General features: G+C 32.9%; 2 protein-coding genes, 1 long non-coding RNA gene and 1 pseudogene across 7 annotated transcripts; 2 read left to right on the top strand and 2 right to left on the bottom strand.

The window, feature by feature from the left end:
• Window positions 1-288: 288 nt before the first annotated feature.
• Window positions 289-2,427, bottom strand: LOC104750214 (beta carbonic anhydrase 6, mitochondrial-like). Of its 5 annotated transcripts, none has more exons than XM_010471980.3 (10): window positions 2,122-2,427; window positions 1,969-2,030; window positions 1,822-1,886; window positions 1,560-1,691; window positions 1,391-1,439; window positions 1,148-1,261; window positions 997-1,050; window positions 832-920; window positions 700-740; window positions 289-612 (listed from the first exon to the last, which is right to left on the bottom strand). In XM_010471980.3, the coding sequence occupies exons 1-9, from the start codon at window positions 2,135-2,137 to the stop codon at window positions 704-706; spliced, it is 618 nt and encodes a 205-aa protein (XP_010470282.1). In that variant the 5' UTR covers window positions 2,138-2,427; the 3' UTR covers window positions 289-612; window positions 700-703. The 5 variants fall into 5 exon arrangements, 2 of the variants coding, with proteins under 2 accessions (XP_010470282.1, XP_010470283.1); XM_010471981.3 differs by having other exon boundaries at window positions 1,822-1,880; XR_015584759.1 differs by having other exon boundaries at window positions 415-612; window positions 997-1,037.
• Window positions 2,428-11,011: 8,584 nt separating this feature from the next.
• Window positions 11,012-12,793, top strand: LOC104750213 (glycine-rich RNA-binding protein 4, mitochondrial-like). The gene is made up of 3 exons (XM_010471978.3): window positions 11,012-11,290; window positions 11,862-11,968; window positions 12,459-12,793. Exons 1-3 carry the CDS (start codon window positions 11,197-11,199, stop codon window positions 12,546-12,548), a joined length of 291 nt encoding a protein of 96 aa, XP_010470280.1. The 5' UTR covers window positions 11,012-11,196; the 3' UTR covers window positions 12,549-12,793.
• A 1,934-nt stretch (window positions 12,794-14,727) lies between these two features.
• LOC147925296 (defensin-like protein 206 pseudogene) lies at window positions 14,728-15,475 on the top strand (annotated as a pseudogene).
• Window positions 15,476-19,557: 4,082 nt separating this feature from the next.
• Window positions 19,558-21,041, bottom strand: LOC109128092 (uncharacterized). The gene is made up of 3 exons (XR_015585417.1): window positions 20,809-21,041; window positions 20,532-20,665; window positions 19,558-19,971 (listed from the first exon to the last, which is right to left on the bottom strand). It is a non-coding gene; the product is annotated as an uncharacterized LOC109128092 (long non-coding RNA).
• Between the last annotated feature and the right edge of the window lie 69 nt (window positions 21,042-21,110).

Raw genomic sequence — 21,110 nt, 5'->3', positions numbered from 1 at the left:
GAGATAAGCAAATGAATGGATGCTTTTGCCGGCAAAACAAGTCGGAGAAATAACACAAACATCTCACACGCAGACACGTGTAACGAAGGACGGAGAAAGAAATGTCCCCTATGAAGAAACGTTCCTTCGATATATGTCGAATTTAGATTTAAATTAAATCATTTAATTGCATCGGACAGCCCATTCATACGCCGATGCAAATGCTCTAATACAGGGAATTGCTATATTCAGTCCTATATATGTATATAGTCCCAACATAAATAAAAATAAATGCATTAAAGTGCTTAGTAGACCAATTAACCTTTATTATATTCCCTTATTACAATATTTTAATTTTCTTTTTTCCCAATTGTGTAAATATCATTTCATATGTACAAAGATACATCTGAACATTACGACTGGGGATTGTTGTTCTATATTTACTCAACTCCAAATCTCTCTATCTGTAATATGGAATCCACTTTCATTCTTGTCTAAACTTAGTCTCCACTTCTCAAGACTACAATCTGACAAATTGTAATAACATCCATGAATCTTGACTTCACCTCTCTTTACTCTATCTCTTATCCATGGGTAGGTTATCAAATTCATCACAGAATCCTTTATAGATTCCTGTTACAAATACATACAAAAATAATTCAGGTTCAAGTTCAATAGACCTGAAAGTAATTAAAAGAGAAGATGTTTTGAGTTAGTTACCTTCTCACAGTTTCCCATTCATAACCCATCTCTCTACCAAACTACATATACAAGAGTAGTTTCAACAATCAAGAACAATTTTAAAGAGTTTCTGATTTTTATTTATTTTTAGACTAGTTAATATATCTCTACCTAGAGTGTTGCTCTTGGTGATTTTGATGATTCATAAGCGCTGCGATTCCTCCACAATTGCTATGACCCATTACAATAATGTTTTCAACCTATGCAGAAACAGCATCAGCAACACATCCTTTTCTTTTTGCTGCAATGTTCACTTTATATTATGTATAACCTTACCAAAAGAGTAGTAACTGCAAATTCAAGAGCTGAGTTGGTTTCTGTTGGTCCGTTCTTTCAAAATAGAAGAAAAGAACATCAAAAAAATGGGTTTTAGAAGCTTTCTTGGTTAAAACTATATGAATACAAAAGAAGTTAGCATGAAAAGCACCTGAACCGGGGTAACGAGGTTAGCGACATTTCGTATTGTAAAAGCTTCACCAGGTTGAAATCCTAATACATAAGATGGACACACCCTTGAATCTGCACATCCTATCACCATAACCTTTTTCTTTTTCTTGTCAGTTTGTTTTGAAATTTTGATAGTTTCTTTACCATTTAGTCTCATAAAACGGCAATCTTGGAGTCAATTAAGGTTTGAAGAAAGAATAGGAATAATTTTGATGAGGCTCACCTTTGGTGATTGAGCTATGACCAAAGCTTGAAACTTCTCTATCTCTGGTCTGATTTTTATATTTCACCCATCAATTCAAATCGAATCAGAGGAAAAAATACAGAGCAAAAAAACAGAGTTCTTTTCTTTTGGTTATTAAAAAAATCAAGAACATGAGTTTCTTGCTTACAGATACTTTTGTCTCTTGAATCTCAGAAATCTCTGTCTCATCTCACCAAGAAAATCATAATTTGTCTCTAATTCTCTGTTTGGTTGCATAAATTCTTCTCTCATTCCCAATTCTTGAACCATGTTCGTCCTCCTACAATACAAAAAACAGAGTAATCTCTCTGTTTTTATTCTTTGATTCACATAGTTTCTTTTAGTGTTTCCCATTTGTTAAAAGGTATCAATTGCAAGGAATTACAAAGACCAAACTCTAATCTTATCACCTGGGTAACAATCTTATTGCTTTTGCTTCACCAAGCTGAAACCGATCCGATCCTGTTTGCTGCAGCTTCAACAAGTAAAGTGAAATTTGAACGAATATAACAATAAAAAAGATTTGAATTTATGTGATCAAGGTGTGTGACTTTTACTTTGTGTAAACAACCATTTTGATGAACTAATGTTCCAGAGACTAAGCGACGAGCTCTTCCACCTGAAAACAAGGAAATCAAACGATGTACGTTTTAGTGAAATAGGTTCAGCTGAACTGTGTGATCAGATTTTGGTCTTAATAAGATTCTCACCTAATGCTAACGCCATTTTTGTGGAACAGTCTTTTTCTTGTTTTTGCTAAGGTCTTTGATCTTACTATTATAGTATCTTTTAGATGATTATGTATTATTATTCTATATCAATAGTGGAAAAAATGATTCCTCTTCTGGATTAGTTATATAACAGTTTATATATGACTTCACAGGAGAAAAAAAGTAAGAAAATATGATTTTTTTCATATGACTAAACCGATGTTCTTATTTCAATAAAAGAGGAATGAGGTGGCAAAAGCTTATCCAGAGAGGAAGAAAAGTTACGCAAGGAATACGTCTCTCATTGCCTGGTCACAAGTCATATCCATTTGTCAATATAATCCGAGACCAATCATTTGTTGAGGAAAATAATTAAGAAAAAGAATGGGCTGTAAAGCCCAATTTCACATGTGTCGTAGGCGTAGACTGCACTGTAGTTTGTTTGTGGTATTAATAACCGTTGAACCCCATTAACACACTCCAAAGTGATCTGCCAAAATCACCTTAAATCAAGAGAAAACAACACAATTTCTCTATATTGAAATTGAATCACGTAATAGTTAGAATCGAGTATTGGAAGTTTCAACGGACCAACACTAGTGTATAAAATACGCTAATCCACTTATTGTTAGTTGGTTTTGAATTGGGACCTTATGATTAGTCCATGTAATTTAATATAACAGAATAAACGTTCTATGAACGCGTATTCAAATTCTCATATATATGTTAGATTTTAGAAACAGTTATTCAAATGTTATCCAAAAGTTGGTTTATTACTCATATGTTATTAATCAAAGAAAATGATTCAAATGTTTAGTGCCCTGCATGTAATTACAATTTACCCTTTGGATTTAGTTTTTTTTTTTTTTATTTTGAGTAAAAAAATAAGAAAAAAGCACATCAACAAATTAAAATACACATTATTTTTGATTTTTCACGTCACTAACCAGTTTTTTTTTCCAGAATCGAGATTTGCTTTTTTTTTTTTTTTTTTTTTTATGTCAAAGAGGGAAAACAAACATTTCCGCTGTTCCTAACCCAATTTGCCCCAAAAAAAAAGTTCATCTTTCTCCTTATAACCTAATCCTGTCTCCCGAAACGTTCTTCTTCTTTTTCGAAGGTATACATTTGATTTTTCCTTTGGTTGTCTAATCTTTCCCGTTTGGAATGTTGAATTGCTCATTTGATTAGATAAAATATACAGTGTATGTGTATGATTTTTTAAAAAAAATTGGATTTTTTTATTGTTATTTCAGTTGCAGTTTAAACCCTAGAGAAGCTTAGTTAGTCTTCGTCGAAGAAGAAAGACAAACTCTGATGAGGACAAGCGGTGACGTTTACGGAGCAGATGCGGTTTCAACAAGACATGACAAAAAAATATTGTTCAAAGATGATGAAGAGAAGCTCCATGATTCTACTTCTAGCCCGATGAGAAATCGCCAAGAAGATTCGAATACACGACCTGGGGGTCTCAAAGACTCGTCAAGGAAGAGACTGATTCTGATTCTTCTCTTAAGAACACGACCACCACCACCACCCCCATAAACAAACCAATTCACTACACAGATCAACAACAAGCCGAGCTTCTCAGAAAACTTGATTTTATTAAAGTTGAGCTTCTCAACAACCCGAATCAGATAGTGGTGCTTCTGATTGGTCCGTCAGGAAGCGGCAAATCGACGTTTTGTGACACCGTGATGCATTCCTTTCTCCGCCCTTGGTCTCGCTTATGCCAGGTTTCTCCTTTTTGTTATTGCACAGAAGCCGACTGATGAAATTCCTCAACGAGACTAAATTTGCGAAAATTGCAAAACTTTGTGCTATCGTTTTGTTTGAGATTTCGTTTTGTTTAACTTACTTCAAGACATTATTAACAATGGCAAAGCTGGAATAAAGGCTCAGTGTTTAAAGATGGCAATAAGTTCCCTTAAGGAAGGCAAAAGCGTTTTTATAGACAAATGCAATCTTGACAGAGAGCAGCGGTCTGAGTTTGTTAAGCTTGGTGGTCCTGGCATTGAAGTCCATGCAGTGGTTCTGGAACTTCCTGCTCAGGTTTGTATTTCTAGATCAGTTAAAAGAACAGGTCATGAAGGAAATCTACAAGGCGGTAGAGCTGCAGCTATTGGTAAGCTTCGTTCTGAAGGTGGTCTACACTGCAATGTTATAGCTAATGCTACTAATTGGTAAGCACTAAGCCACTAAGCATCCATTAGTTTCTTGTTCTTCAGTAAAATACACCAACTTATTGAGTAAGGATACATCTTCCATTAGTAGCTAATTTTGTGAGCGATGTGCAGGCGGCTTAAACCTGGAGGTGGGGGTGTGAATGCAGCAATATTCAAAGCTGTTGGTCCCGATCTCGAGACTGCGACAAGAGTAAGAGCAAACACTCTTCTTCCTGGAAAAGTTGTGGTAGTTCCTCTTCCTTCTACTTGCCCTTTACACAATGCAGAAGGTATTACACATGTTATACATGTTCTATGACCAAACATGAACCCAGACCGACCAGACAACCTTAACAACGACTACACCAAGGGGTGCATTTGGATTTCTTTTGGTAGGAATTGTACTTTGGTATGTAAAACATTGATTTGTCTACTTTCAAAGTTATGGCTGATTTGCGGTTAAGTTACGACTGAGTTATTTACTTCACACGGTTGAGTTATGAATTACGGTTGAACTTCGTACGGCTGACTTCTGAGATATTAGTACGTATTCTTTTTTCTTTCCTGGGTTTTTCGTTATGTCAGATTCCTAATAAATTATCTAATTAAAACGTCTCTCGATATTACAAAAAATGTTGTTGGGGAATCCCGAACAATCCCTAATTATGTGCCTGCTCAGATCCACACATAATAAATACATAAAATCAGCTTTTCTCACAATATATTATTCAAATTAATTAAAAATTTTGAATTTGGATTTTGAATAAAAGAAATAAAAACAGTTCCAAAAAATTGACTGATATGACTGAGTTATCGACATAAACGGCTGACTTATGAAATATTTGTAAATTAGAATTATTATAACTCAAAATTAAAATATAGAATGAAAAAATGAATATTACAATCATTATAAGCAATAAAAAGTAATAATTATAGACAAAGATTAATTTTTACACAGTCTAATAAAAATGTGTAAAACTTTCAAAACTTGACATTTAGGGGTTAGGGTTAGGGTTAGGGTTTGAGGTTTAAAGTTCATATTTCGAACATTATGGGTTTTAATATAACAGTTTGGTTTTTGTTATATTGTGTTTGGTTTAAGGTGGTAATTTGGATATACTAATATGATAACCATTTGAAAATTTAAAATTTTTTGAAATTACTTTTTGGTTATTTCCGGTTATGGGTCGGTTAGATGAATATATAACCATAAATAATCCAAATGTTATCCAAATTAACCGATAGCAAGCCGAATATAACCGTAATTAACCGAAAATAATGGAAAAAATAATTTCCGGTTCGGTTTGGTTGGTTATTTAGTCATTCTAATTTGAGGGTTGGCTGAGTTATGGTAAAGTTATGGCTGAGTTATCGTTTAGGGTCTTCTCAATAATATGAAAACGTATTCTTCTTTCTTTCTTGGGTCTTTTGTTCTGTCAGATTTCTAATAAGTATTAAAGCGTCTCTCGATATTACAAAAGTGTTGTTAGGGAAGCGCGAAAAATCACTAATTCTGTGTCTGCTCAAATCCACACGCATAATAAATTCATAAAGTGGGCTTTTCATCACAAGATATTATTGCAAATAATTAAATAATTATTATTCGAATTTTGAATTTTATTTTTCTAAAAGTATTTCTCAACAATTGAATATTAAAATTATTATAACTCAAAATTTAAATTTATAATGGAAATATGTCTATTATTACGTTAACTGATGGTTTCCCGCCAAAATATCGCTTTACGGCTGAGTTATAATCATTACGGGCAAACGAAAGGTCATGTGACGGCTCAGTTATAGTGAGTTATGGCTGAGTTATCACAAGAAACAATCTGAAAGTAAATGGATGATATATATGGCTTTACGGCTGAGTTATAATATTTACGGGAAAACGAAAGGTCATGTGACGGCTGAGTTATAGTGAGTTATGGCTGAGTTATCACAAGAAACAATTTGAAAGTAAATGAATGATATATATGACTTGACGACTGAGTTATAATATTTACAGGAAAACGAAAGGTATGTAGATTCTACTTTCGAGTCACTGCTTAGCCGAATCATACTTCCTCTAGCTCCACTAGTTTCTGTAGACTCTTTCGCCGAAAACTCTACACAGAGACGTAGCTGATCGGTTTTCCATAGCCCCAAAAAACATTGCAACTGTCGATCATTGGAGACAAAAACTGGTGGAGTATCATGCGCCATTAGTTTCAGTGCCTTGTTCGAGAACATGTAGCTCAGCTTTAGCTCATGGCTAAACGCGTCCAATCCGTAGTCTTCAAGAACAAGCTTCACAAGCTTGTCGTGTGTTGTGCCTCCATCTATCTGCACAACTATACAACCTCTATCGTCGGTGTTAAATACATATCTCTGTGTCTTTACCCAATTATCGGAAACAACTATAACCGGAACTGGATCCATGAAAGAAATTGAAGAACAAGGTGAAGAAGAAGTAGAAGAACAAGGTGAAGAACAATGTGAAGAACAAGTAGAAAGAACTAGGTGAAGAAGAAAAGTGAAGAAGAAGTATAAGAACAAGAGTCGAACGACGTTTCGTATTTTCGGAGAAAAAAAAAGATGACATTGAATGCTGACATGGATGATGCGTCCGACGTGGCAAGTCAGCCATCAAACAATTAATAACTCAGCTTATAAAAAACTCAGCCACAACATGAAAAACATTACAGTAATTAAAAAAACATTACAGTAATTAAAAAGCAAAAAAATTGCTGCCAAATTCAACTGTATCGTTTAATAAGTCAGTTGTATCGTTTAATAAGTCAGCCGTAACTGAATAACATTCTAGTAATTAATTTTTTGTTAATAAGTCAACCGTCAAATGGTTGAGTTGTATGATAAATCAGCCTATCACGACTGAGTTGTACGATAAGTCAGCCTATTACGGTTGAGTTGTACGATAACTCAACCGTAACAGTTGCTCATAAGTCAGCCGTGTCGTAGTGATAACTCAGCAAAACTTTTGACAACTCAACCATCGGGTGAAAACTCAGCCGTAAGGACGGTTGAGTTATAGCATAACTCAACCAGATTTTAATAAGTCAGCCGTAAGGACGGTTGAGTTATAGCATAACTCAACTAGATTTTAATAAGTCACCCGTAACGCTTGGTTGAGTTATGCTATAACTCAACCGTCCGCTCTTACTCAAATGTTTTTTTCCATAACTCATCCGCAACATTTATCTGTAATGCGTTACGGCTGAGTTATGGTTACACGTCAGCGATTTATGACGTAAGGTCTGATGTGACAATGATATTTTTGTAATAACGTTTTTTCCGATAACATAAAACAAGGGCACGATGGGTATTTTGAAAATACCCGAAATATTCTAGTAATAAAATCTTATTTTTTGGATTTTGGTAATATTACCTAATTTGGATTTTGGTAATATTACCAAATATATTCTAGTCTCTTTTGTGAAGAGTATCCTAAAGACTAGATTGAGGTTGGATGGAAAGATATATATCTCTCTAACGCTCATATATGAATATATTTGGTCGGGTTTTAGATATGTCCGGTCGGATTGGTATGAAAAAAATGAGTAATTTTTACCTATTATCCTTGATACATAATAGTTTGCCTAGAGATCGTCAGTTTAACACAAGAGATAATTATATAAAATGCTTTGATCCAGAAAAAAATTATATACATACTAGCTTGCCGATAAGTTCATCATGAAAGAGACGTGTAGTTGCAAAGTCTGTATCGGCTGCATCGAGTTTGGTGCTGCAAACTGAGCTTCATGATTCCTTAATTATCGTACAATTATAAGTAGGTATAATCTTGAGGAAATTACAAAATTCAATGTGCAGTCGTTAAAGATTCGTGAGTGCATTATTGATGAAAACAACAAGGTAATTCAACACATATGAAACCTTAATTTTATACGGTCCAAGAGGAGATAGCTTCTTTGCTATGCTAATTAAAATCGTTCCACACCCTCTCTCTTCATGGACTCTATCTTACTCGACATTAATCGGTGTGTTATTCTGAGAATTTTTAGATACTTGTCGGGTGGCTTTGTTTTATGTTTTCCGTGAGTTTCCTTTTAATTAGTAGTAGATTGTTTTAAGTGTTATCCTTTTATTAGACGTTAACTTTTACGTTAGGGTTTCGATATAAGTTGTAATCCTAACCTATATAAATACTAGAAGTCATCCCGTGCTACGCACAGATTTAGCTTAGAATGTTGTTCAATTTTAGCAATTTGGAAATTATTAGTTTTATTTGTTTACTCAGCAATGGTTATTATTGTAATTTTAAAAATATACGGATCATTTTAGTTTTTCTGAATTGATTTATTTGGTGTTACTTGAGTTTTCCTTTTATATATAGTGTTAGACTATTTCAACACATGAACAAAATTTTGATTGCATAGTATAGTGTGTAGTTTTTTCTCCCTTTAGATTTTTAATACGTATTAGAGCATGTGCATTGGTGAAGGACTCATTAAATTTCTCATCATATAAAATTATTTTTAAATAAAGAGAAATTTGAGAACATCTTTCTAATATTGTACGTCATTTAGTGATTTTCTCGTCAATATAATATTTTTATTTTTAATGTAACTTAATATTTATAATATAATTTTATTTGAATACTTATGCTGTTATTTTTCTTTGCATTTGACCTTAAATAATAAATACAAAATTTTTAATATTTTAAAACATATTAAATTGCTTATTAATTATATTTAATTTTATTAAGTAGTTATATTTCATATCATATATGTATTATCAATAATAAAGTTATATATACTAATATAGTTTGTGAAAGTTTCACGATACTAAATTATATGTTAAACCTTGAGAACCGATTTTCCCTTTTTCAATTATAATAAAATTATTCTTTTTCATTTATTTTAATTATTAGAAACTCTATGATGGTTTAAAACTTACACTAATTTTTGGATGAGCATAAACATGCAATGGTTTTATTCATCGTCATCATATATGCAATTGAATAAAATGAATAATCATATTTGTCGTATCTACTTAGAAGACAAACCGTAGGATATTATAATGTCAAATGTCATAATAATAATATTTCTTAGAAAGTAAACTATTATATGTGAAAGTGGAAAAATATTATAGGAATTTTTTGTTCTTTTATTTCTAAGATGGTTAATTCTAAAGCTATTTGACACTAAGATTCTTAAAAATATATGATACTAGTATACAATTAACATATACTACTCAATACTATAGAAGTCAAATTAATAATATATAGTATAGAAAAATGCAACTCATATCATACTATGATATATTAAGACATCACAAGCTTAACAACATGATTTTTTAATGACAGTAAACATACAATTTTCGTTTTTATAATAGTTTTAAATATGTTTTTTTTTTGCCTAAAGATGAAGACTACTAAGAAATTAAATTTATAATGGAGAAACTCATATGCATCGTCCAATAAGAAGAATTTTTATCCTGCTTTACCACATGAATATCCAAAAAAAAAGAAAAAATTGAAATTCTAAAATATAAGAAAAGACATACATAAAATTATATGGCATCCATAATTGCTGGACCAGAGCTCATGGAGAGTAGGAAAGACATACATAAACACTCTAATGAATAAATAAATTTGTCTCGCATAATTTTTTCCTATATAGTCTTAATGTGAACAATAAACATGATAACCTGCAAAAATAACTTAACAATTATTCAAGATACCTATTGAAAGTTGGAAAGATATATAAAAATAATATAATTCCTTATATGAACCTAATGACTGAAATTAAATAATAATAACTGAAAATTGTTTTAAAAGGAGAGTAATTAGAGATCGAATCTAATTTCATGGAAAACGGAATGATTCACTTTTATGGAAAACAAATTGGTAAGGTCTAATGGGAAATAAATGAGTAAGTATTTCTCAAATTACTTACGAAAAACATCTCACCATTAGATTATATAAGATTAAAGGACATAAACTAAGCTTATATGAAAAATCCAAAAATTTATGAATTTATAAGAGAGTATTTTGAGAACACATAAATACCCCTCATTCTAACATAATCTAGAGTCATTTCTTGTCCATGAATCATTTATAAGATTGAAATCCAGAAATAAATTTTATACATAACTTAGAATCCGTTTTTGCCCTGAATCATACATAAGATTGAAACCTATAATTTCAAAATTTCAAAATAAACTATAATTAGTTTTTTCTTATGATGAAATGTGAAGAATTTTTTTGTTTGTTTTATGGGCCTCTAATTATTTAGGTCCAAAGTACAAATGAAGTTAATTAATTAGGTCCAAACAATAAAAGAAAGACAAGTGTTAGATAGATAACATGCCAAGTGTCATCTCCTTAGCAAAAGCTGAGAAAAACCTTCTCATATAAAATTTCATAATAAACTATAATTAGTTTTTTCCTAGGATGAAATGTGAAGAGTTTTTTGTTTGTTTTATGGGCCTCTAGTTATTTAGGTCCAAAGTACAAATGAATTTAATTAATTAGGTCCAAACAATAAAAGAAAGACAAGTGTTAGATAGATAACATGCTGCCAAGTGTTTGATATAGGTCATTATGCGAATTAGAACAAAAACTTCTAAAAACATTTCCATTGGTGTATTTTAAGCGTTACTCATACAATTTCTAGGGAAAAAAAAACTAAAAGAGTTGGGTCAAAACACTGAGAACCGTTGCTCTGGGAAGTATCAGAAGAAACCCTTAAGACACGCTACGTGTCAGTTTCTAACTGGCTTTTGGTAAAATATAAAAGAGATATTTGTTTTTCTCTATCTTCTTCTTCTCTTTTCCCTAAACCTCTCTCTCTTTCCTCTGTCGACAAAACGCGAAACGGTGAATTCGATCTCTTGATCCGGCTTCAAAAACACAACGAAACTATCAATCATAGATCCACAGGAAGGTATGAGGAGAGTCACCGGACTTGCTGGGCGCACAATCTCATCCTCTGTCACAATCCATCCTCCGTCACAAGGGAAATTATCTGCTTTGATGGTTTGTGAGTTCTGTCGAATCTTCAATCCTCTTTGTCAATTCAAATTTATGGGAGTATGGCTGATGATTAGTGATTACATTGCGAATCATAGATATATTAGGAAGGCACAAAGAGACTTGAAACCTTGCTTTAGTATCTATAACTAACTAAAGAATCACTGTATTTTGTTGGCTATTGAATGATTAGATTTAACGCAAGCGATTTTCTGGAGAGTATGAATGGGAGGATAGTGAGAAAGGATCCATTTTATCACACAGCTATAACCCATTTTATCACACAGCTAAAGGCAATGAGAAAGGACCCATTTTATCATTTGGAGGAATTGATAACCCCTTGATGATATATAAGTCAATACTCATAATGATTTTGGTTCCTAGTTTGTAGTCTCATACTGATGATTATGATATGATTGTTTATTAATGAATCTAAAGTATGTTAGGTTGGTTTGATGAGCGTTTTGTGATATGGTCTCAGTGTCTGGCTTTTGTAGTGTGTTAAGGAACCTATTTGTCCTGTTTGTTGTGGTTTTTGTATATTGTTCGTTACGGTGATTGTGTCTTTGGGTTGTGTGCAGCTACGGTGATCGCAAACAGAGAGATAGGGAGGTCGAGGTGTTTTGGATTTGTCAGCTTCAGCAGTGAAGATTCTGCAAACACTGCTGTATCAGAAATGGATGGAAAGGTTAGAGAGGATTGCTATTTGCTAATGCATAGTGTTGATTGTTCTGTCTAAAATGCCTTGTCTCTTACATATGTTATATAATCTTTTTTTTTTTTTGGTCAAAACATATGTTATATAATCAGGAGCTGAATACAAAGTGTTGATTGTTCTGTTTAAAAAGTTTTGTCTCTCATATGGATTTTGGTAGCTTAATACATAGTGTTGATTGTGTGTTTCTATACGTTTGTTCTGTTATCTTATGAACACATTAGTAGTTTGGTCCTGATTGTCCCTAAACGCTGGAACAGTATAACTTGACTTCGTCATGACATTATAAGTTTTGCCCCATTTCTTTGTTGTTTGTCCCTTTGCATCATATCCTCTCATGATTCACCTTGATACAGATTTGGCGTAATATTGATTATATGATCGAGCCATGGCTGGGTTGTTTTTAAGCTTGATATAGATCTTAACTGTAAAAATGTTGTGACTTGGCTATATACAATCTTAGGTCTATGGTTGGGGAAGAGGAGAACATGGAAGACTCGGGTTAGGTGACAATGGCAGAGATGACAGTAGCCAACCTTGTAGGCCAATTTGACTGGTCCAAATGGGGATGAATCTGATCTTGCTAAAACATTGGTATCGATGTTTGCCGCAAGTTCCCTCTCATTGAGTTTCCATCTTCTGTTATGTAAAATGTTTTCTCTTTCACTTTGTTTTGTAACACTACTAATAAAATTTGTAAGAATTGACAACCTTTCATTTTGGAATATAATTAAGCAATTGTTGAAAAAATTTGAGTTCTAATGATTAAGCAACCTTAATAAAGTTTCTCCATTGGAAGGGTGATTTTGTTTAAAGTTTTAGTAGGTTGCTTTGATTAGATTGATATTAATTATAGTATTAGTTTAATTTTGAGTAACTCTAAAGCGGTTCTGGAGTGGCCATGGTCTAAGGATTAACCTAATTCTGTAAGAAATTCTTGGGACAAATCTTTCATTATGTAATAGTAACTTTACATGTTTATGTAATTATTGGTATGGAACATGTAACCGCTTTAGAGAGGAACCTTATTTTCAAATTTTTCAAAAAAAGAGGAACCTTATTTTCAAATCTTTCATTATTCTCATGTTTACGATTTTAGGATTACGAGATCGAAGTTGAAGGAGTTGGCTCATAATAACGTTGAATTAGAGCCAAAAGATTCACTGGAGAGTGGCGATTCTATGCAAGTTCATGAGCGGCAGGGTTAGATGAGATGATGACACGGTTCAGTTAGATGCTTGAGATATTACTGTACATTAAAGCTAAGATGGAGCAAAAAAGGAAAACAAACAACGAGCGATGATGTCAGAGACAGACACCATAGAAACACAACAGGCAAATACTAGAAGACATAATGCGATAAGTTGTAATCCTGGCCTATATGTCTACAAGTTTTGATTTCTCTATCACATATAGTGACATGGGTTTCAACCAGAGGCGGAGTTAGTACAGGATCATGTGGGTCAAATGATTTGGTGAATTTTTAAATTTTGCTGAATTTTTAGTAAAAAAATCAAATTGATCCTTTTAAAATAGCATAATTAATCCCTATAAAAAATTAATAACATAATTGACCCCTTAATTTTTTTTTGACGTGATAAACTGAATTCCTAGCTCCGCCACTGGTTTTAACCAGTGATAAGCTTTACGATAAATGTTTTATTTGGAAGGCAAAAGTAGGGCTGGGCATTTGGGTAACCCGTTCGGGTTCGGGTATTACCCATTCGAGTTCGGGTAATCGGGTTTAGAAAAATAGAATCCATTGGGTATTTTTAGATATATGGGTTCGGTTCGGTTTGGGTACTATTGGGTTCGGGTCGGTTTGGGTTACAAATTTTAGAACTCGATTAGTACCCGAACTACCGGGTACCCAAAAAAATATAATTAAATTTAAATAAATTTAGTTAAATTTTGACTTACATAACAAAATATTTTAGATATTTTGATTATTTTTGATATTTAGGTATAAAACTAAATGAAAAATTTAAAATTATAATCATAATTTTGGGGTAATTGCATTATATTAATGATAAATATTATAAATATGTTTATATGTTCGGGTTTAATGGGTACCAAACAGGTATCGGGTATTACCCGATCCTAACCCGAACCCACATGTATTAGAAAATAGAACCCAATAGGGTTTTATAGGCAAACCCATATCTAACCCGAACCCGGTTTTTCGGGTTGGATTCCAGGTTGGATATTCAGGTACGGTTTTTATGCCCAGGCCTAGGCAAAAGAAACTTGATGAACATAAACATACATAATGTCCTCAGATCACACCGAGTACAAGTTACATGTAGTAAAAGTAACTTGTATCATCTTTCAATGCATTCTCTTTTCTTTCAGGTTTTCGTAAGTTCATAATGTCGCCACAATTGTACATTGAAATCTTACATTTTTTTATTTTTACTAAGTCTTTTTTTTTTCTCTTAAAATTTTATCCACTTAGCATAAATATATAATTAACCAAAGAAAAGTTTGTCGCCTCTTTGTTGTTGTCACCACGATTATATGACCAACTATGTATACAAAATTAATTAGTGTCTTCAAACTATGTAATCATTTTAAAGAAGGTGATTTGTTTTATACAACAATGACGACATTATGAGCTCTGAAAGGAAAGATAGGGATTATTGAGCAACGAAAACAACATTAAGAAATTTTCACTATAAATAGACTAACACGCACATGGATTTGTCTCACGACAGTTAAAAGTGTATTGAAAACATAAGAAGTTATAGAAAAAAGCAAATCTAAAAAAGAAAAAAAATGGCAGAGAACCTCAACTCCGCCAGCTTTACCGTTCTCTTGCTTGTCCTCTTGATGGCTTCCACCGGTATTAACATAATGAAGTTCTCTATTATACTTTGCAACCGTATTCTAATTATCTTGTGCTTATGTTATTCATGAATGTCTTAACATCTAGGGATCCTCAAGAGCAACGGCGGACCTACATAGACGTTAGGGAGGTCAAGTGACCTGGTAAAATCTTGAAATAAAGTTTTTTTGCATATAAAATACTGAAATTCTTGTAACAAAGTTGGTGTTCTTTAGTGGTTTGACACCCCCAAACCCAGGTTCAATACTCTCTTTTTTGTGTGTTAAAATATTTAACTGCTTATAAAAAAAATTTGACCTGGGCAAATTTTTCTCCTGGGTCCGCCATTGCTCAAGAGCGAGGCTCAAACATGCTCCACGTTCTTAGACAAGTGTGGGCCGGCCCCGTTCCGAGGTACAAATGCTGATTGCTTTAAGTGTTGCAAATACACATATGGGAGTCCTCCAGCCTGTAAAGGGCTTGTTGAGGGAAGCGACAAACACTGCCATTGCTACCAAAATCCATGAGGCTTATAATAACTTTATGTACCAAATGTAACTTGTGTTTTCACTTGGTATTTATGTTCCAAGTTTCGTTTGCTTCCAAATAAACACCAAGGGGAAAGCTAATAATCATGGCTTCCCCCCAAGTGTAAAGTCTTGTTATGTGCACTTCCGTTTCATTCCTTTTAATACTGAACTTGTTTTGTGTTTGTGTTCCTCATTTCATTCCTACCTACTTTCCAAATAATTCTGTGCTAAAAAATTCTCTGAAGTGTTAACCACATTTTGCCACCTTTGAACGCTAAAATCTAAAACAAACTGGAATGGTTTAGTTTTATAGCTCTAGCGCAAAAATTGATTCTCTATGGATATGAAAGCCATAAACAATCATACCCGTGTTAGCTTATATGCACTACATAGATTTTCTATTGTAAAACATAATTAATTCGTAACTAACATGTTTTGGAAGGAAAAAGAAAGACATAAGCTGTATATAAGTTAATATATCATAACATATGTCATTGAGATATTAAAGTAACTAGGATAGTACACGCGCTATGCTGCGAGATTGTTTTATATTTTGTTTTTATTTTTATTATTTTTGGATAATTTTATATGTGTTTGTAATTAAAAAATCATTATTAATATAGTTTTTGACAATTTTTATTGGTAATATTTTTGGTTTTAGGTTTTTGCTATTTATGTGTTGCTAGGTTGGTACCCGCGCTATGCCTTGGGATTGGTTTTTTTGTTATATATATTTTTTCGATTTTATAATTTAATATGTTATTTGGAATCTATTCATAAGTTTTTGATAATTTCAATAGTAATTTCTTTTGTTATTATTATTTACATCATCATGAATTTTTTATTTCATAAATTTAGTTTTTGAATAAATTTTAAATTTATTACCAAATAATTTTAGGGATTACAAACCATTAATTCTTGATTTGTTTCTCACTCACAAACCCTCTAGCACAGAACTTAGTGTTGAGAACCTAGTTTTTGAGAAGGCATAAATAAAATAAAAAGAGAACTCATTGTAACACTCTCGTTCATCAAAGTACAACACACTCTTTCAATAAACAACAAATCCCCAAATCGTCCTCCAAATAAGGGCGTCAGTACAAACAAGCAATGAAGAATGCTAAATTAATCACTTAAGGGTTCTTCACAAACCCTCATTGATGTCTTTAACATTCTGCGATCAAGAGCATAATCTGCGAAGTGTGAATAACCAAGTACGCGAGCTAATCTATGGCATGACTAAACCTACAGAGACGAGAATAATAAAAAGTTAACTTATTAAAATGTGCAGCAGGCTTCTGTCAAGGGTTTCTAGAATAGACACAAGTACCAATCTTTGTAACACTGGAATATTGGCATCTCCACATCTCTTTCCATATGCCATAGCTATCTTCTTCCTTGTCTTGGCTATTTGCAAAGTTTAAAACAAGAGCAAAAACTTTTTCAAAGACAAATTCTACTGCATTGGCCTGGACATAGAGAGTGATGTTGAAATTATTCCTAGTAACTGCTACATTTTCTGCGGCATGGCAATCAACAAGGACCATGGAAATTCATACCTTGCACAACTCTAGAATAGCTGCGACGTGAAAACTTTCCAAGGTGAGCTTAAATTCTTTATTTTGGGTTTTTTCCAAGCAGAAAGAAAACAAAAACTAATGAGCCAAAATGATGCATCCAAGAATAATCGGGGGAAAACATGATCATATGTGTAATTGGGAAGCTTAGTTGACGAATTGATAATAGTAAATGCACATTACATACTAAATATTCTCTTTCGAGCATCTTTCAATGGATGAGTTAAACCATGTATGTGTTCAACCATGTCGTCGGAATCGAGGTTCATTCCCATGTAAACCCTCCCAGAAGCACCACAACCGATTAATTTCCCATTCCTACACCGAATCGACGGTGGTTCTTCCTTTCTAGGAGCAGGAAGTCCAGGAGGCGACTTTGTCGAGAGGTCGATATGAGAGCTACAGATACTTGAGTTAATCTTCCCGACGAATCCGTTAAGACCTTCGCCGCTACTACCATCGTCTCTGGCAAAAGAATAAATCAATACTAAAATTGGGCGATGGAGAGAAGAAGAAATCGATAGATAGAAAGAAGAAGAAATCAATGGGTCCCTCTTGGCAAAAAAAAAATGAGTTGTATTATTGTTATAATTTAATTGGTTACATATTTTTTCTGATATGCTAGTCTCTGCTTCAATACAAAATCTGAACTGTTATCACCGGGTGAGAAACCAAAAAGTTTTATTGTATTGATTATTGAATATTAAGAATTTATAAGAAATGGTTTTTTTGGTGTATCATTTTTTTTTTGTCAAAGTGATGTATCATTTTTTTTAATGTCTTTTTTTATTATGCATTTTCAAAAGTACCCCTAAGTTAAATCATAAAGTTTATAAAGCTTTATAAGATTTAGTGATATAGACCGAAAGCTTAATAAAAATTGGGACTAAAAATTGAGAACACAAGATCTCAGAGGACTTAGATTCACGAACAAATCTTGTCGAGAACGAATGCATTTGAGATCGACAATAGGATAGATTTGTGTGTCCTCTTCTTAGGGGTACGCATATCAAAATTTTAAAATATCTTTATTCAATAATCTAAAGATGATCAATCCTACAACGCAAAGAAACGTTAAATATGAATCGAGAAATCAAAACCCTAATCTAATAAGAAGTTAAAAAGCAAACAACGTAAAGTCCACATCCTAAACAAAATCCGTAAAATAATAAGCAATGAAGAGGCCCACCAGAGACGTGAAGGAAACAGTGATGGCGTGATGCGGAATATATTTCTTGATTAGGGCAACCTGGAGACTCGATTATTTGGAAGGCAAAAGAAACTTGAATTACACATAACTAAATGTAGTGTCCTCACACAAAGTGAAAATAATACAAGTTACATATGGTAAATAAGGTCCTTTTAGACCTTAGAGATTTTGGTAGCAACGGCAATATTTGTCGCTTCCCTTAACAAGCCCTTTACAGGCTGGAGGATTCCCGTACGTTACGTATTAATTTGCAACAATTAAAGCAATCAGACTCGTTGAGATATTCATCAAGATTGTCAGCACAAGAAATCAAAGGACACATCTATATATGCAAAGTACAATAGAGAACCCTATTAAGTGAATACTGGTGGAAGCCGTCAAGAGGACAAGCAAGAGAATGATGAGGATGATGAACTTGAGGTTCTTGGCCAATTTTTATTTTTATTTTTTATTTTTTTTAAACTTGACTATTTCTTTTTAGCAAACTTTATATAACATGATCTGTCCAAAGTTGAAATTCGGTAAATTGTTATCATTTTTCAATCCATCCTCTTTTCTTTCAGGTTTTCGTTAGTTCATAATGTCGCCACAATTGTGCATTGCAATATTTTTGATTACATTTTATCTTTCAGGTCTTTTTTCTTATAAATAATCAATAATTAAACCAAAGAGAAGTTTTTCGCCTCTTTGTTGTTTTAATCGTTTTAAAGAAATGATTTTAATTTTTGTTTCCCAACAATATACCCAGAAACGATAAGAAGGTGATTCATTTAAAACTTTAAGACAAATATCTCTGCGTAAAACAATGTTCTTCACCTTTATATTTAAACAAAGTAGGACACAAAAATTCTTAATACCAAGTATACTTGGGAGGCAAATAGATGTTGAGAACGATGTTAAAAATATGAGAAAGTGATTTTTTTTTTTTTAATGACATGGACACTTAGGGGGGTGTATTGAATTTGATATTTTAGGGGATTTGCTGGGATTTTAATATTTCAGGATTTTGAAAGATTTGAGTGTAATTTTGGGTGATTTTGATATTTTGGCAGAATTTTGAGATTTGGGTTCTAGGATTTGGTGAGATTTGATTATTAAATTTTAGGTGATTTTTAGAATATAAAAAGGAAAGAAAAGAATCACATTTGGGTGATCAGAAATACATGGTGATCGAAGACTCGGAATGCAATACGTACGTAGACATTGTACATGGTGATCAGAAATTACATTTTACCTAAACTTCACTCATATTTTGGTTAATTTAAAACTTCACATATTGCTTTCATGTTCTAACCACTGGTTATATTGACCTTTAGCTTTCACAGCATGTGAATCTCCCATTATAGTGTGTAAGCTAACTAGCCATACCATACAAAAAAAAAAAAAAAACAATTCATGAGTAATGACATATCCCACAGATCTCAAACAAGTATTATTTATAAACTGGCTGGCCATCAATTCGTTTCCAACTTAAGAAATTTCTTTCGTTGGTATATATAACTAACTAGCACCATGATACAAAACGTGGAAATAATGCTACTTAAACAATCTTTGACCTTGCGATCTTCAATACAAGCATCATCTAGTTATAATCGCTCTGATAGAAACAAGTTGCTAGAGGTACCCAAAAAAAAAACAATCCCAAATTTTATGCAGAAGTAGTAAAGAACCTGTAAACACGCTTACAAAAATACATGTAGAACACAGAAAACAATAAAGAAAGAGAGGAGTTTAAAAATCTTGTGGAGTACTCTGTCCAAATCTTGCAGCGGCTCAATTACGCAGGGGGCTCAAAGTATACTCTCGCAGAGCTTCCATATACTCTGCGTAATTGCCTTACATGGATAGAAACAAGTCCAAAAGACAGAGACAGAGAGAGAAAAGCATTCAGCTGAAGGTAGAAGAAACAACAAATAGAGATCTCTAGGTAGAAGAAAACTCAATGAATGGAGATCTCCAGATTGTTCAAGGTTTTGTTTCAATCATCAACATAATTACTCAGTACTTCTAATCAAGGTTTTGTTTTGGGAAGTATGTGTTCGGGAAGGTGATGTGTGGATTTGTTGAAAAAACACAATTTCTAGTTCTAAGAACTTGATGCAACAAAATATTTGTTTTCTGCAGGAAATGATCAACATCAGAAACAATCTATACTTGTAAATACTAGCTTAATAAATAAACAAAAAAAAAAGATGTCTAAGGACATTACACGATCAGTAATTTCTATAGCTCCTTCCCATCCTTTTAACACGCTAATGAACATCAACAAAGTATACTTCTAAATGATAGCTAAATCAATGAACATATAATTTATCCAAGTACATTGTTACCAATCCTAAATCAATGTAGAACTCCAGAATGAACTAAACATAGATCAAGAGAGAGATATATGTACCGTGAGGTTGGGTTAGTAATTGGCTGGGGAAACTTTGAAAAGCATTGAGCTTCTTTTCAACAGACTCAGTCTCAGTTACTAAGCTATCGAAATTCCAGTTAGGTTCAGGATCAATATTAATCCCATCAACGTTTCTTGGACAAGGAGGAATCATTCAACGTTTTTTTGTGCGAACCCAAGAAAAATTAAGCAAAATTCAAACAAAATCTCAGTAAAAGTCACAAAAACTTTGAGAATAATGAGAAATTCGAAGAACCCATTAAAGAAGAGAGCTTACCAGCCAGCGAATTGAGATCTGATAGGATTGATTCCTGCAGAAGATGAACTCGATTACACAAATTGTTTTTAGGATTTTTCAAGAGTAAAGAGTAAAGAGTGAAGAGAGAAGAGAGAAGAGAGAAGAGAGAAGAGAGTTGCACAAGCGAATAAAGTCTTTTTTTTTTCTTTTGTTTGGGTAGATGGAAGAAGATTTTTTAAACAAATATTATGAAATTTCACCTTCAAAGGTGTGATTTTGTAAGACATATTTTAGAACTAAAAATGTTTTAAAAGTCTCCTAGAATCCCATTCAATAGGTTT

This window comes from Camelina sativa, chromosome 16, assembly GCF_030686135.1.
Source record: "Camelina sativa cultivar CO46 ecotype springtype chromosome 16, ASM3068613v1".
NCBI lineage: Eukaryota > Viridiplantae > Streptophyta > Magnoliopsida > Brassicales > Brassicaceae > Camelina > Camelina sativa.
Note: the sequence above shows the minus strand (reverse complement) of the source record. Positions and strands in the feature narration are given on the sequence as shown.

Bases quoted from the DNA above. Each gene is read 5' to 3' on its own strand.
- LOC104750214 (XM_010471980.3), bottom strand. The intron at 1,887-1,968 runs GTAAAAGTCACA...TACTTGTTGAAG, and splicing joins AAAATGGTTGTTTACACAAA to CTGCAGCAAACAGGATCGGA. The intron at 1,051-1,147 runs GTGCTTTTCATG...CTATTTTGAAAG, and splicing joins ACCTCGTTACCCCGGTTCAG to AACGGACCAACAGAAACCAA.
- LOC104750213 (XM_010471978.3), top strand. From the start codon at position 11,197: ATGAGGAGAGTCACCGGACTTGCTGGGCGCACAATCTCATCCTCTGTC. The intron at 11,291-11,861 runs GTGAGTTCTGTC...GGTTGTGTGCAG, and splicing joins ATTATCTGCTTTGATGGTTT to CTACGGTGATCGCAAACAGA. The intron at 11,969-12,458 runs GTTAGAGAGGAT...ATACAATCTTAG, and splicing joins TATCAGAAATGGATGGAAAG to GTCTATGGTTGGGGAAGAGG.